The 17,041-nt window shown below is 39.1% G+C and overlaps 1 protein-coding gene across 2 annotated transcripts in view; it reads right to left on the reverse strand.

The window, feature by feature from the left end:
* The window catches only part of ADAMTS12 (ADAM metallopeptidase with thrombospondin type 1 motif 12), a 349,097-nt gene that overhangs the window by 71,030 nt on the left and 261,026 nt on the right, over positions 1-17,041 (reverse strand). For both annotated transcript variants that reach the window (XM_012501615.2, XM_012501616.2), the window contains 2 exons: positions 12,421-12,665; positions 10,855-10,993 (listed from right to left, as the gene is read on the reverse strand). In XM_012501615.2, coding sequence (XP_012357069.2) covers positions 10,855-10,993; positions 12,421-12,665 — 384 coding nt within the window. The remainder of the gene's footprint in view (positions 1-10,854; positions 10,994-12,420; positions 12,666-17,041) is intronic.

Raw genomic sequence — 17,041 nt, forward strand, 5'->3', positions numbered from 1 at the left:
TTTGATTGGTGATCTTTTGATGGGTGACTCAGATAAATTACTTTCATTAAGCCTTCCATAATGCATGGTAATTCTCTTCCAAGTTTCCTGAGGAGTACTCAGTCCTAAATTCCACTAAAGTCAGAGCGTCACTCCCCATGGTAAGGCAGAAGTAAAAGCAAATGCGGCTGAGGGGAGAGAAGAACAGATACTGGCTTGGAGATAAAGCTGTCACTGGCGTTCTCTGAGAGTGCCCTTTACCTCTGAGCAGTAAACTGTGGAAAATAGGCTGGCTCTCCTACCAGTGAGCTCAGTTTAGACTATTGTCTTGCCAGTTTTTCACATGGATCTCTGATCTAGAACAAAGGTAATATTTTAAAAATTCAAAATCAGAAAACAACATCTTAGTGAATTTATGCTTAAATACTTCTTTGTTCCAAATGTGTAACAGTCATATATAACATATAAACATGTAAACAAAATTATATTATAAAATACAAAAAATAAGGCACCACACTCCAATGTAGTCAAATAGCCCTGCAAAATACTGAGCAGAACTTAAGTGAAGTGCTTAACTTAAGCAGAGCTCTGTCAGGTTCCTGGCCTTGTTTGTGTCTTACTACCTTCTTAGGCCTAGAACTCATCAAGAGTGAATGCAGTTAATATAAGTATGAATTTATATCATATTAAGTAAACCCTATTCAAGGAATGCCAGTACAGCTCAGTAACAGAAAATCTATTCATGGAGTAACCAAATTGGCATATTAATAGATATAAAACATGATCATCTCAGTAGATACAGAAAAATATCAGATTCAACACTCATTTATAATGAAAGATGTCATAAACTAGGAATAGAAGAAAATTTATTTTCCCTGATAAAAATCATCTGAAGGAGCAGGAATGAAGTGGGCAGATCACCTGAGGTCAGGAGTTCGAGACCAGCCTGGCCAACATGGTGAAACCCAGTATCTACTAAAATTACAAAATTAGCTGGGTGTGGTGGCGCATGACTGTAATCCCAGCTACTCGGCAGGCTGAGGCAGGAGAATTGCTTGAACCTGGGAGGTGGAGGTTGCAGTGAGTGGAAATTATGCCACTGCACTCTAGCTTGGGCAAAAAGACCAAAACTCCATCTCAAAATTAAAAAAAAGAAAAGAAAAGAAAAGAAAAGAAAGAACAACCCCCCCCCCCCCCACCACCCCTGCCACCCTACTTAGCACAATCACTTTTGAAAAGTTTTAGGCCTGGGAAGTTAGCAAGACAAAAATTCAATTTCTAATCAAGAGCTCAGCTGACCTACCTGCTGGCTCCATCACTTTATCCGGTATATTGTCAATGTCACCATGAGACAGCAGTTCTAAACAATCATGACAAATCCTGGTCCTGAAATGAGGCCCTGCAGTGTGGTCAGGTAAAACTGCAAAAGTATTAGAAAGGGTGGGGTGCATACAGACAGAAGATGGGAGAAAAGAGGCAGGAGAGAGAAAAAAGAAAAAGCCACTAAAAGGAAATTACACTCTAATCAAGCCTGTAAATTATAATTCCAAAAACATTTAGAGAAATCTAATGCTAAGACAAGCTACAAAGTAATTAGAATAGGAATCCACTCTGGGTGAAATAAATTTGATAGGGTACTCTGATTAGCTTTAAAAGAAGCATGTTACTGCCTTTGGCATTTTAATTAGACATACTTAAAAATAAACTCTTCTTCAGACCTGTTTCTTGTTATATGTTCTTCGCCACAGTGAATGACACCACCATTTGGTTACTTACCCAACGGAGCACACAGGGTGTTACCTTTCAATCTTCCCTATGCTCACATCACTCTCCACTAATAGATAAATGGAATCAACCACTGAACCCAGTCTAGCCTATTTCCTAAATAGCTCCACATTTGTACAATTTTTCCATCTATGTCACTTTAATTTCAGTTCTAGCCACTGTATTATTTCCCTTGACTGCTGCAAAAACTTTGGATATCTTCTCCTTACCTCTTGTGTTTTTCTCCCACACAGAAATAAAATGTTGAGGATGTTCCAATAAATTTAAAAAAGACATAATTTCTATTAGTCGAGCATAATAAATTTTAAAAATGGAAGAAACAAGAATAGATACATATAAAAATGACAACTAGAAAACTTGGGGAAAATATATAGTCATTGAAATAAAAAATGCTGTGGTGAGGGTAAATTCTAGACAGGACACAGTTGAAGAGTAAGTGTGCAATGTTGAATAAAGTTCTGAGGAACTCAGAATTTAGTTCGAAAAGAAAAAATATTTGAAACATATAAAAGCATTTAAGATGTGTACAGGGTAGATCGAGAAGTTTCAGCATTCATATAATAGGAGTCATGGAACAGAGAATAAAGAGGAAAATCAATGAGTAGTATTTAAATAGATAATTACTAAGAATTTTCTGGCACTGCTTTTTAACAATTACATTTTACATATATTCATTCATTTAATTCTCCTACCAACCATACAAAATTTCTCACATTTATAGATGAAGAAACTGAAGCACAAAGAAGTTATACAAGGTTATATAGTTGATAGCTGGTTAAGCTGGGATTTAAATCTGAACAGTCTGGTTCCAGAGGCCACAATCTTTTTTTGAGATGGAGTCTAGCTCTGTTGCCCAGCCTGGAATGCAGAGGTGCAATCTCGACTCACTGCAACCTCTGCCTCCCCGGTTCAAGCAAATCTCCTGCCTCAGCCTCCCAAGTAGCTGGGACTACAGGCGCGCATTACCATGCCTGGCTAATTTTTGTAATTTTTGTAGAGATGGGGTTTCACCATGTTAGCCAGGCTGGTCTCAAACTCCTGACCTCAGGTGATCTGCCTCCCAAAGTGTTGGGATTACAGGCGTGAGCCACTGCACCCATCCCGGAGGCTACAATCTTAATGAACTACCATGACATACTAATAGGACTATTTATTACTTAAGAATAAGAAAGAGAGCCATGGGACCAGGGAAGATTTTATACAATTGCAGGAGACACTTACCTGAATGCTTCTCTATCTTAAAGGAAAATAGTAGCCAGTCAACAGGAAGAAAGAATAATATAAATGAATGAGAAAATGAGGAGTACCTATTGACCCATATGGTCAAGGAGAAGTGTGAAGAAACTGTAAGGATGAGTTGCCTTCATGCACAGACCACTGCGTGCCCACTCTAGCCACTTGATCTGCAGACAACTTACCTTTGAATGCATTTGTGAGTCCTATGTGAGGACAGAAGCATGAAGAAAAATCTCCCCCACCTAACCAAAGTAGGACTGACTAGAACCAGTGGAGAAATTTCTTTGGAAGCAAGAACAGCAACGGACACAAACCATTGTTATTCTTATTTTATATAAAGTTGCAGAGAAAAAAGAGGAAAAGTAACCCAACTCATTTATGAGCCTTCTATAACTTTGATACCCAACTGAACAAGGAGAGTGCTGGAAGGGAATATTAAAGATAGATCTCATTCATGAATGTGATGCAAAAGTCCTAAGTGAAATATTAGCAAACAGAACTCAACAGTGTATATAATACATGTATGAATTTATACCACATTAAGTAAGCTTTGTCAAAGGAATGCCAGTACAGTTCAATAACAGAAAATCTATTCATGAAATAATGAACTCTTTTAGCATATTAATGGAGAAAAACTATATGATCATCTCAGTAGATGCAAAAAAAATTAAACAGATTCAACACTCATTTATAATAAGGTAATAAGCCAGGAATAGAAGAAATTTTTTTTTTGCTGATAAGGATCATCTGAAGCATTCTTATCAAAGTCAGCAGAAAGGCATACATGTCTCTTTTTGTCTATTGTGATCTATTCCATTCAGCACCCTGTTAGAGGCCCAATGCAATGCAATGCAATGACTTCAAAAAACAAAAAGTAAAAAATCTGGAGAGGAGATAAAAATTTTCTTATTACTGAAACAAAAATTCAAAAAATTCTACAGACAAACTGAGAACTAATAATAGAGTTCAGCAAGGTTGCTGGATACAAAATTAAAACACAAAAATCAAGAGCATTCCTATGTATCTCTAAGGAGAAAATAATTCTTAAAGAATCCCAAAGACCTGAATAGAGAGATCTATTGTATTCATACCTTGGCTATTCAGGCTCTTTTTCGGTTCCATATGAATTTTAAAATACTTTTTTCTAGTTCTGTAAAGAATCTAAATGGTAGTTTAATAGGAATAGCATTGAATCTAAATTGCTTTGGGCAGTATGGCCATTTTAATGATATTGATGCTTCCTTTCCATGAGCATGGAATGTTTTTCCATTTTTTGTGTGTTATCTCTGAGTTCTTTGAGCAGTGTTTTGTGGTTCTCCTTGTAGACATCTTTCACCTCCCTAGTTAGCTGTATGTATTCGGACCCAGGAAAACTCAGTTTTCAAGGTATCAATCCTCATATAAGTAACATACAAATTGATCACAATTCCAATAAGGATTTTCTTGGAGTTTTACAAATTGATCCTAAAATTTAGTAAATAAGCAAAGGCCAGGAATAGATAAGAGGATTTTTAAAGAGAAAGAACTAGATAAGGAATTTGAATACTAACACATATATAAAGCTGCAAAAATTAGAGAACTAGATCAGTGCAACAGAATAGGAGCCCAGAAATAGACCCACACCTACAAGCAAATTGGATAAATGCCAGTGAAAGAGCTTCCAGATGGCTGAACGCATGTAAGTTCCTGGAGGGTGGAGCACCCAGAGGGGACATGGAAGCTCTGTCACCTTTCCACTCAGGCATTTCCAAATACCCTATGCATTTCTTCATCTGTTTCCTTTGTAACATTCTTTAGAATAAACCAGTAAGTAGCACTGTGCCACACCTGGGAAGGAGGAAAGACACACAAAAAGCATCAAGCATAGAACCTGTCATCCAGGAGTTTACAATCTGGCAAAGGAGATAAGACATGCACACAAATATTATAATTAAAATTACAAGTTGGCAAATAATCAGAGGTAGATGAAGACGGAGTCCGATCATTTTAATAGAATACTGTGCTTTAAAAACCAAGCTAATAAGATTCTAATGACTACAATTCCTAGAAAGTTGGGTCTTTTTACATATATACTTACAAAACTGGATGGAAAAAGGAAAACAAAAGAGAATTATCACTTTTCATGCTTAGAGTTCTCACAGATAGGACTCAGTGAGTTTGTTGTTTGAGATGCAGTTCCTTTGACTCTCTGATAGTGGCAAAGCATCACACAAAGCTGCCCCAGAGAAGCCACAATGAACTCCATCTTTACACATGCAACTGCAGGAACAAGAGGAAAGAAAACCAGTTCCACCCAGAGGTACAGACAAAGAAAAGCACCCTCCCAAGGAGCCTGCATAGTAAGTGATCATGGAGAGCATCACTCGATCAGAAAGGCAGGTGAGTTATTAGCTTAGTCCCGGCCCTCCTATTTAATGCAGGACAGTGGTGATGTTTAACAAACCCTAGCTGTGGTGACAAGCCTGGGATCTGATGGAGGAAATCCAATTGAAAAGCAGCCAAGAGAAACAACAAGCTAGAAACAGACGTTCCAGCTACTAGGATGTGCACACATTTAACCTGATTTACACGTAGGTGGGGTGTGATGACAGCACTAATTTCTAAGTACTGTCTAGAGATTTCACCTCCTCCCCCATACAGATATTGTCAAGTGCAGTTATAGCCATCCACATTAGTTTTGTCAAATTCTTAGCAATTTCTTTAAAATAAGATACTAAAATAATAACAGCTTTAAAAGTGCCAACAAGGAGGGGTTGTCATATTAAATAAATGTAGTTGGAATAATTGATTATTCCTAAGGAAACTGGATTCCTACTTTATACCTCACACAAAAATAAATTTACGTGGGTTAAACTCCCTATGTGAAATTAAAAACTTTTAGAAGAAAATATAGGATCATATCTACATATAGGATAGAAAAGTATTTTTAGTTAAGACACCAAAAGCACAAACTGTAAAGGGAAAACAGACAAAATTCATAATATTAAAAATTTAACTTTTTTTTTTTTTGACTCAGGTTCTCACTCTGTTGCCCAGGCTGGAGTGCAGTGGCAGGATGTTGGCTCACTGCAGCCTCAACCTCCTGGGCTCAAGTAATCCTCATGCCTCAGCCCCCACAGTAGCTGGGACTACAGGCGCCCAACACCACCACCACCACCACCACACCTGGCTAAGTTTTGTATTTTTTGTAGAGACAGAGTTTCACCATGTTGTCCAGGCTGATCTCGAAATCCTGGGCACAAGTGATTTCCTGCCTCACAAAGTGTAATATTTCTACTTAATATGAGTTCTGCTTAATGTAAATAAGTCAACATAAACAAAGTTTAAAAGACAAGGCAAAGACTAGAACAGAGACTTGCAACATTTTTGGTTCATATTGCCCTCCATGTTTCAGTCATTTTTCATGCGGCCTCTGTGCAAAATAAAACATTTAACAGTTCCATTCATTAAATAATTCAGTCTTAATAAAGATTTATGGTCCAACAACTTAGTAGCCATCTGAAAAAATAATACATATAAATTGAAAAACTGGCCAGGCATGGTGGCTCATGCCTTTAATCCCAGCACTTTGGGAGGCCAAAGCGGGCGGATCACCTGAGGTCGGGAGTTCGAGACCTGCCTGACCAACATGGAGAAACCCCATCTCTACTAAAACTACAAAATTAGCTAGGCATGGTGGCGTATGCCTGTAATCCCAGCTACTCGGGAGGCTGAGGCAGGAGAGAATCACTTGAACCCGGGAGGCAGAGGTTGCGGTGAGCCGAGATTGAGCCATTGCACTCCAGCCTGGGCAACAAGAACAAAACTCCATTTCAAACAAAAAAAAAAAGAAAAACAAAATAGTATTTTTGTTTCATTTTAAATTAACTTGATGAGATGTGTGAATCTATTGGATACTGTACAACTTTTCAAATCTTGGAATGAGACACCATATTTCCGGTTTCACATTGATTTTCAGGTGTACTTGATTTTTTAATCACAGCAACCACTGAAAAACCAGTTTCACAAACATAGAATGTCATTGAAAAGAGTGTAGTATGACCTAACCTTGAACTACCTCGAGCTGGTAGTAGACACATGATGTCCAATAAATGTTAACTCTTACTGTGTTTCCCTTTAACATTTCATTGTTTCCCTGGAAAATTTAAAATATTCCGTGGCACCCTATGAGTTCACAGATTTACTCCTCCAATATGCACAGACTGTATGACCTAGGAATTTTACTTTTGGGTATACATATTAAAGAAGCCCAAATATTGAGGTAATAAGGGAATAATCATAAGGTATTCATTACAGAATTGCAGAAATATTTATAGCTTCAAAATAGTAGAATGTGTAAATAAATCATGATATATTCATGCAATGGAATAGTACACAATCCTTAAAATAAATGTATGAGAGACTGGGCACAGTGGCTCATGCCTGTAATTCCAGCACTCTGGGAGGCCGAGGCAGGCAGATCACTTGAGGTCAGGAGTTTGAGACCAGCCTGGCCAACATGGTGAACCCTGTCTCTACTAAAATACAAAAATTAGCTAGATGTGATGGTGCATGCCTGTAATCTCAGCTACTCGGGAGGCTGAGGCAAGAGATTACTTGAACTCCGAGGCAGAAGTTTCAATGAGCCGAGATCGTGCCATTCCACTCCAGCCTGGGCGACAGAAAAAAAAAGTACTAGAGCTACTTTAATCAATGTGGATTTACCTCAAAAGCATAATGTTGAGGGAAAAAAAAGACAAAGCATGGTTTAGTGCATATGATACTATTTGCAGAAAGCTTAAATGCCTGAGAAATAATCCTATATAATGTGTATGGCTATACACATGTATAGTAAAAGTATTTAACCATATCCATGAGAATAATAAACACTAGTTTCACAACCCTAGTTAACTCTGGGGAAAAAGTGAAGGAAGTGGAGGTGGGATGCACTTCTTGTTTGTAGTTGTGGGATTTTTGTTTTTGTCTTTAAGAGTAAAGATCGAAACAAACAGCAAAATGGTAACAGCAATAAAGCTGAGTGGTTAGTACAAAGGAATTTGTTACTACATTCTCTATTTTGCTAGTATGTTTGAAATGTTTCTCAGTAAAACTAAAATAACACAATAATTAAAAAAATAAAATAATTGCTACCACCTATTTGTAACCCATTTACTATGGAAATCAATTTGGTAGTAAGTTAATATTATCTGGTAATTTGGTATAAGTCAATTATCAGAGTATTTTACATTCTTTGAACCTAGAAATTTCACATAGAAATTAAAACTCTGGAGACCGTTTTTTTACACAGGTCCCCAAATGCTCATCAGAAGAACAGCAATAAGGAATTGGTTAAGTAAGTTTTGCTTTATCTTTTCAGTAAATTAAATGCATCCTTAAAATTGATAGCTATGAAGATTGTGTAACACATGAAAAAGTATCCGTATTGTGATAAGTGAAAATATATGTGTGTAATGTACATAAATGCATCCATATACACACAACTATATACATCTATGATTAGAAAAAATGCACTGAAAAGAAAGAAAAGTAGCAAAAGTGCACGTGTTAGGGTGGTGACAATTTTTCATGTTTCAGTAATGTGTTTAACTTACTTTTACAGCGTAGAAAGTTTTAGCTTAAATGAAATCAAAATCTATCACTGAATGATTCAGTGTTTCAGGCAACCTTCCAATGTTACATTTAGCAATGTGTGTCCTGTGTGAATAATAGCATTTCATCCTCCATGTTTGAGAGTATTACAGTAGATATGCTGCTGTCTTTCTCCTTTGCCAGAGTAAGATTCGCCCTCACTCGAACAAACAGTGTGGCTGAAGTTCAGGTGAGCATGTGAGCACTGTGATCTTTTCCATTAAGGCTTAGTAATCAGAGTGACATTTACCTAGGTAGGTGGAGGTGCTGCTGAAGGCTTAGGCTGTAACAAAACCAAATGTCTGATTCACATCTGGTAAGAATTTCCAATTTCCTAGCTGACTTCAGATGTCTTTTTATGATCACTGCACACGTCAGCCACTTATCTCTTGATTCCTGATGTTCTGAAATATTGTGTGTGTGATGCAAAGGGTCCATTCTATCTTGAAATAGAAGCAAGTGGAGGATGTTCTCTTGTTTCTTTCAGGAGTCCCTGCCATCAGCACTGGTGTTTCATTCCATGGTGTCCTGCGACAAATGACTTAGAGCTTAAACTTGTACTTCACAGAAAGATGAGAACAAAGGGGATGACAAATCAACAAAGTATTTCTATCTACAGTCACAATGACTTCATTTTCCTCCCGTTGCTCCTCAGGGGAAGTTTTTTTCACCCACTTATTTTCTGCTTAAATTGCCTTCACCTAACTCCAAGCCCAGCCCCTGACCCTGGGCAGTAGTGGGCAGTACATTTGGAAATGCTAGAGGCAGCGGTAGGAATGGCAGGACTGACTCTCCTATCAACACCACTCATGGCTGCTGCCCCAGACTGCACCTTTGACCTTGATAGATTTCCAGAGGGTTAGTTAGCATTGTTAAATATCACACAATTTAATTTTATTCTTATGAATTCTAAAAGCTAACCTCGGCTTTCTGTGCTGAAATAGGGAAAGAAAGAAGTTGATAATATAAAAATTGTTTATAAGGTTGATGGTGCACAAGTCTCAGGGGTGGGAAAGCCAGTGCAGGTGCTGCAGAGACCCGGTATGTGAGAGGGAAGCCTGTGGGGGAGTAGGCCATGGTCTTCTGGTCCATTCACTGCTTCAGTTTTCTTCCCTTTTGCTACATCACCAATTCTGGCACATCATTCTGCAGCTGTCCTAGTTTTGCAGGTTGCAGTTACAGGCTAGAGGCAAGAAGTTTCAGAACGGACTTAGACGTGACCCAAAGGAGAAAGAGAGGTAGAGGCTTTTGCATATGGCGATATTACTAAAGCCCCCTAAATGAGTGATATAGCCCCAAGTATTCAAAAGGCCCTGACCCCTGCCTTCATAGGGTTTGAGAAGGTTCATCCAGGACTGCAGCAGAGAGATTCCATGCTCCTCAAATGTCCACGTACGCCTCCATAATTGCCAGCCTCCCTTTGCAGTTAGATGGTGCCCATGTGACTAACGCCAACCAATGAGATGTGAGTGGAAGTGACTTGGAGCACTTCCAGGCCAAGGCTGTCAACAGTCAGGGTGCCTCTCCCATCTTTCTTTCCTTGCGGGGCAAGCTGGAAGCCATGTGTTTTGTATGTCTTATGTAGGAAATGAAGCAGAGCCTTCTAACCTGCTTCAGGCATAAAATGGGTTAAAAATCAACCTTCATTGTGTTGAATTACTAAGATTTCAATTTTTTTGTTCTTGTGGCAGAAATTATCCCATCCTAACTAATACATGGCAGCAAGTGAACCTCTCCAGTGCTTGATTTTGTGAGAGTAAGCTACTCCCCTGCTATATGTGTAAAAATGAATAAATAGGAGATAGAGAAAGAGCACTGGGTTAGGAATCAGAAGAGCTGGTTGTGGTTTGAATTTGGCCATGATTTATGGTACATGTTTGAGGAGCTGTTCTGCTTTTGTGGTCCTCAGGTTCTCAACCAGAGCAGTGGTTGTTAATCCTTTTTGTATGACATGTAACGAAACCTTCAAACAAAGGTTTTGCTGAAAACTTTTATCAAAGTTTTTATGAGCTCTATAAAAGGCCAGTATATAGACTTGATAAAAGAAAAACTACCTCTCTTCAAACCATGCCCCTGTATGTTCGCTGTCCACAGAGGCCCTTGGCCGTCTTGGTGGAGCCCTGCAGATCCATGGGCAGAGAGCACAAAGCAAATCACTGGTGTAATCGCCTCTACGACCTGCTCTGAGGCTGGCATGGCTTCATAGTGAGGGTGGCTGTTTCTCACCTGTCCCACAGGTCACACTGCACTCTGTCCAGTGGCCATACTGCCAGAAGTACATCTGCTGCTCAACATCATTGTCAAGGCCATCTTTCTGGATTGTGTACTCATACTTGATGCCAGGGTTAGTCACCTGGAATAGAAGCTAAAAGGCAGGAGAGGGGTCATGTCAAACTGTCATGACTTTATACCGTAAGCCAGTCATGTAAAAACACCACACAATGTCAGTCATCTAAAATTAGTAATGGGAGCATGCATTGGAACAAATGCCATTAAATAGATCTATACCTATGTCTTGCCGTCTAAGTTCATATCTATATATCTACATCTACCTCTATAGCTATATATTCTCCATCCAATTATTTCTTGGCTGGATTCTCATGGGAATTTCAGTTCACATAAATGGGGAGATCAAATCATATGGGGAGTACTCTGTGGAAATGGCAAGGATTGTCCTTTCCAACAATCGGCCGATAGGTTACTTTGTGTTCTTATGCACTTACCAGCTTTGTGAATACAGGTAAGTGCCATAGTTTGCCCATATACAAAGTGGGGATAATAAACAGTGCCTGTGTGTAGGATTGTTGTGAGGGTTAAATGAGTAAACACATGTAAAGTGGTTAGAACAGTGCCTCAGCAAATGTTAACTTGTATTATGTTTGTTATTGTCGTCTTACGATGGCTTTCCCTACCTCTCAGGCTACTCAGTGCCTTTAACAAATAGTAGTTCTGAGCTAACAATGGTCATGGGCTTTAGCTTAGGTATGCTGCTCTTGGGATCTTCCCCTTACTTCCCTCTCATGCAGGCAATCTACTTATCACATGTTTAAAATGGATTCACCTTAAACATAGAGGCACTGGATTGGTTGCTCCCCGGGACTGGGGATTCCCATGCGTTAATCCTTGCCTGCTTCAGAAGCAAAGTCTCCCGACACTCACGGATCACAGCTGCCATGCTTGACTTTCAGCATCTGTGAGTGCTCCGATCTCTGGCTTGAAAAGGATGTCTCTAACTTTAGACTGTGGCTGGATCTAACTCCTTGGCCATCTGCCATTCTCAACCTGCCTTGCTGCTATTGGTATATTAATTCCACTTCTTTTCTACAGTTCTGTGCCCAATAAGAAATACAAATTTCTTGTACCTTGGAAGAGCTCATATTGTATTCTAACTCCTCCTTCCAGCAAGAATTTCACAAAGCCAAATGCTTTGTTTGAGGACAATGCAGAGTAACATGTCAGTTTATCCCCATTGCTGGAAAGCTACTTGGAAACCCGTGCCACAATAACAATAGACTTGAGGAACAATCACCCTCAAATAAATCAGCCCAGAAGCTGAACTCAAACCTCCCAGTGGGTGGTTTTAGAGCACCTTGCATTTTGTTATGGGGGTTTCAGCAATATCTAGGCAATAAAGGATTAACAGCACAAACTAGTATCTCATTCCCCTCCTGCTCCTTGCTAAAAGAGGTTTTAAAGATTCTGACTTAATGTCCCCTAGGAAATACCTTGGGGAAAAATGAGAAGTATTCTAACTAGCACACATGTCAGCAGTTTCCCTCCTTTCTGCATTACCTGGATCCACACAGACTCATTGGTGGGACCTGTGGCCATCAGCTTTTCCAGGTCTCCTTTCCTGTCATACTGAAAGACAGTCCCTGCCAGCTTATAGTTCCCATTCCACTGGATAATAAACCCTCCATTCAGGTAATATTTTTCAGGGTCTTCACTCCTGATGGCCAGGAAGTTTCCAGCTCCCTCAATTTCCATCACTCTTATGTCCCTTGCTCCTTTTGGAATGAGCCCAATGTCAACATAACCTAAGGAGAGAAGACACAGTCATGAAAGAGGCACGCCAGCTTCTCAGCTGAATGCAAACTGTTTCTGACCCATTGTTCACCTCTTTCCAGCCTCCCCATCATTTAGTGACCTTGCTGAGTGGCCACTGGGATTGGCAGAAGCACTAATTATGGGGGATTTTTGAGAACTTGGACAGGACCAGAATTCTCAGGAGTTTTGTGACTCAACATGTGCCCAGTTTTGTAAGGAGGGGTGAAATAAGTGCAGATTGGACTCTGAAGCTTTTGTGGTTGATCTAGCATTTATTTTTCTGTAATTTTATGTTGATAGTTCAAAACCCTAAAGCTCCTTGCTAGCTTCCTGCTAGTACGTCTGCTTCTCCCTTTGTTGCTATTAAATTAGACTTCCTAAACATTGCATTGGATACCTACTTTTCCTCACCCTCCCCCTCTTGCCAGCAGGTTAAAGACAGACTCTTAGAAGTAACATAATCCTAGCTTCCATTCATTAAGAAAATCCTGGAGGGAATCTCAGATTGTTTGCCATCTGGCTATCTTGAATACAGCCTGTGATGAGGAACTCAACTCTGAGTACAGGCTTTTATACTGTTGAACGATTCTATTCATTAGAAAGTTTTCTTTCTCATTTTTTCTTTTATATGTTGCTGAAATAGGAACTTATAATTTATTCTCACGTGTTCTAATTCAGCCTTCTGAAAAAGCATCATATGTTGACATTTACTTAAAGATGACAATCAACTCTAGCCACAGTCTTATTCTTGTTTAATGGTCATTATGGTAAGAGGCATACTGGTGAAAAAGGAATTAACACTTAGTGGTTGCCAGTGTTTGCCAGGCTCTATGCTAAACATTTTATGCATTCACCTTATTTATGCTTCTTGAGAACCATTACCTCATAAAATGGAAAGAACATGGACTTGGAGGTCGGCATTGTGAAAGGAATTCTGGGGCAATGGGAGTTGAAAGACTTGCATTCTAGTCTCTGCATTTCTGCAAACCAGCTCTATGACTTTCATTGATTCATCTAACTTCTTTGAATCTCATTGCACAGAAGGGGATTTAATGATGACGTCTGTGGTCCCTCTCAGCTCTAATAGTCAGTGATTTTCCTCTTTTGTAAGCTAACTATTCTTTGTTCTTTCAACTTTTTAAAAAAATATAAAATACAGTTTTAAGACACTGATGATCTTGGTCATTTTTCCACTGGATATGCCCTAGGTTATTTGGTCTGATGAGCAAGCCCTTCCTCTTTGTCACCTGAAAGTGCCTCAATTTCTTCATCTTCCTCTGGTGCTAAAGTATGGGGTACTGGGGGTCAAACCCTGGCCTGTCCAGCAAGAATAATTTGCTTTGAAACTGGATACAGATCACAATCTCAGCCTCATTTTTCAAATTGGCAGCTCTCAACCAGAGGAACAAAAATGTGGCTTGTGTAGTATTTAATTAAGTTCCATTTGGCTCTCAAACACTTGCCTGGAATAGCTGATTAAAACCACTAATGTATGACCACCTCAGGGAAGATATTGATTACATGTAATTGAGGCTAATGTTTTTTAAAAATAAATGCCCTCCGAGTGTTGCCATCTGCAGTCATTTTCTTTTTATTTCTTTTTTAAAAAATTTTATTATTATTATACTTTAAGTTTTAGGGTACATGTGCACAATGTGCAGGTTTGTTACATATGTATACATGTGCCATGTTGGTGTGCTGCACCCATTAACTCGTCATTTAGCATTACGTATATCTCCTAATGCTATCCCTCCCCCCTCCCCCCACCCCACAACAGGCCCCGGAGTGTGATGTTCCCCTTCCTGTGTCCATGTGTTCTCATTGTTCAATTCCCACCTATGAGTGAGAACATGCGGTGTTTGGTTTTTTGTCCTTGCGATAGTTTGCTGAGAATGATGGTTTCCAGTTTCATCCATGTCCCTACAAAGGACATGAACTCATCATTTTTTATGGCTGCATAGTATTCCATGATGTATATGTGCCACATTATCTTAATCCAGTCTATTGTTGTTGGACATTTGGGTTGGTTCCAAGTCTTTGCTATTGTGAATAGTGCCACAATAAACATACGTGTGCATGTGTCTTTATAGTAGCATGATTTATAATCCTTTGGGTATACCCAGTAATGGGATGGCTGGGTCAAATGGTATTTCTAGTTCTAGATCCCTGAGGAATCGCCACACTGACTTCCACAATGGTTGAACTAGTTTACAGTCCCACCAACAGTGTAAAAGTGTTCCTATTTCTCCACATCCTCTCCAGCACCTGTTGGTTCCCTGACTTTTTAATGATGGCCATTCTAATTGGTGTGAGATGGTATCTCATTGTGGTTTTGATTTGCATTTCTCTGATGGCCAGTGATGATGAGCATTTTTTCATGTGTTTTTTGGCTGCATAAATGTCTTCTTTTGAGAAGTGTCTGTTCATATCCTTTGCCCACTTTTTGATGGGGTTGCTTGTTTTTTTCTTGTAAATTTGTTTGAGTTCATTGTAGATTCTGGATATTAGCCCTTTGTCATTTTCTTTCTTAGGATGTTGCATGCCTTTTCATAGCACAGCTGATGCAGGTAAATCAACTGGTATGAAATACTGTGTCTACCACCTTGCTCCTTGCTTTTAAAAAATGAAAACCTAAATAGAAAAAAAATAAACAGAGTTTGCTTTTTATTCTTCCACTTAAGAGAGAAAATCCAAAATTAGAACCATTTATTATGGGTAGATTGAAAAAGGCATACTTAATTTACTGCTTCTGAATAGCTTGTAGATAAAAGAAGGACCGGTAAGAATAGCTCCAAAGTACAAGTGGCCCTTAAACAACACAGGGGTTAGGGTATTGAGCCCCTATGGAAGTAAAAAAATTTGTGTATAATTTTTGACTATCCCCAAACTTAACTACTTGACCAGAAGCTCTACCAATAACATCAACAGTCCACTAATACATATTTTTGTGTTATATGCATTATATATTGTATTCTTAAGATAAAGTAAGCTAGAGAAAATAAAATGTTAAGAAATTCATAATGAAAATGTATTTACTATTCATTAAGTGGAAGTGGATCATCATAAAGACCTTCATCCTTGTTGTCTTCATGCTGAGTAGGCTGAGGAGGAAAATGAAGAGGAGGGGTTGCTTTTTCTCTCAGGTAGAAGAGGTGGAGGAAGTCGAGACGGAGGAAGAGAGGCAGACACACTCAGTGAAACTTTGTGGAAATTCATTGTAATATCTGTCTGACATTTTGCTTTTTCATTTCTCTAAAAGTGTTCTATATGGTACCAATCCTTCTTCCACCATTTGCTTTAGTTTCAGTGTCTGTATCACAGAGGAGTCTATGTCATACAAGAAACCAAAAGCAGTGTTGAGTAATCAGGACCCTTCTGTTAGACTGTCCAATGTCTATTTGTTTTCTGGCACTGTTTCTTCTCCATCTTCTTTCCGGGACAGTCGTCTGGTCCTTGTTCGGAAGCACTCTCTTCATCAATTTGTCTTCTGTTAATTCCCCTGGTGTGGTGTCTAGCAACTCTTGAATTTCTCCAAAATCCATATCTTGAAACCCTTCACCCCTGCCTTTCTCACATATTCACAATCTCTTTCATGATTTCCTTGATTGTCTCTTTTACAAGTCCTGTGAAGCCATCCACAACATTGGGACACAGTTTTCTCCAGCAGAAATTTACTCTTGGGCTTGATGGCTTTCATGGCATTTTCTAGGACAATGGCATCTTCAACGTTGTAAGCCTTCTGGACTTTCATGACGTTTCTATCAGAGTTCTCTTCCATAATGTCGTCACTCCTTTCCAAAGAGTATTGGGTGTAACGAGCATAAAAGATCCTTATGACCCTCTGATCTAGAGGCTGAATTAGAGACACTGTGTTTCTGGGCAAGTAGGCCACTTTGATGCCTTTGGTGCTGAGTTCATGGGGTTTTGGGTAGCCAGGGGCATTGTTCAATATCAAAAGAACTTCAAAAGGCAGTTCCTTACTGGCAAGGTACTTCCTGACTTTATGGACAAAGCATCGATGCATCCAGTTCAGAAGAAGCATTCTCATTGTCCAGGCCTTCTCTTTGTACAACCAAAAGACTGGCAGCTTGTGTTTATCTTTTCCCTTCAAGGCTTGTTAGGTTAGCTCCTTTACAGGTCAAAACCTGACTGCATTTGCACAAAACAATAGAGGTAGCCTATTCTTTCCTGCCTTAAATCTGGTATTCGTTTAACTTCTTTACTAGTAAATGTCCTTTTTAGCATTTTTGCCCCACAATAGGGCACTTTCATCCACATTAAAAATCTGTTTAGGCAGATTTTTTTTCTCTTCAAGGATTTTCTTAATGGCAGCTGGAGACTCATCTGATGTCTCTTGCAGAAGCTG

This window comes from Nomascus leucogenys, chromosome 6 (assembly GCF_006542625.1).
Source record: "Nomascus leucogenys isolate Asia chromosome 6, Asia_NLE_v1, whole genome shotgun sequence".
In the NCBI taxonomy this organism is placed as follows: domain Eukaryota; kingdom Metazoa; phylum Chordata; class Mammalia; order Primates; family Hylobatidae; genus Nomascus; species Nomascus leucogenys.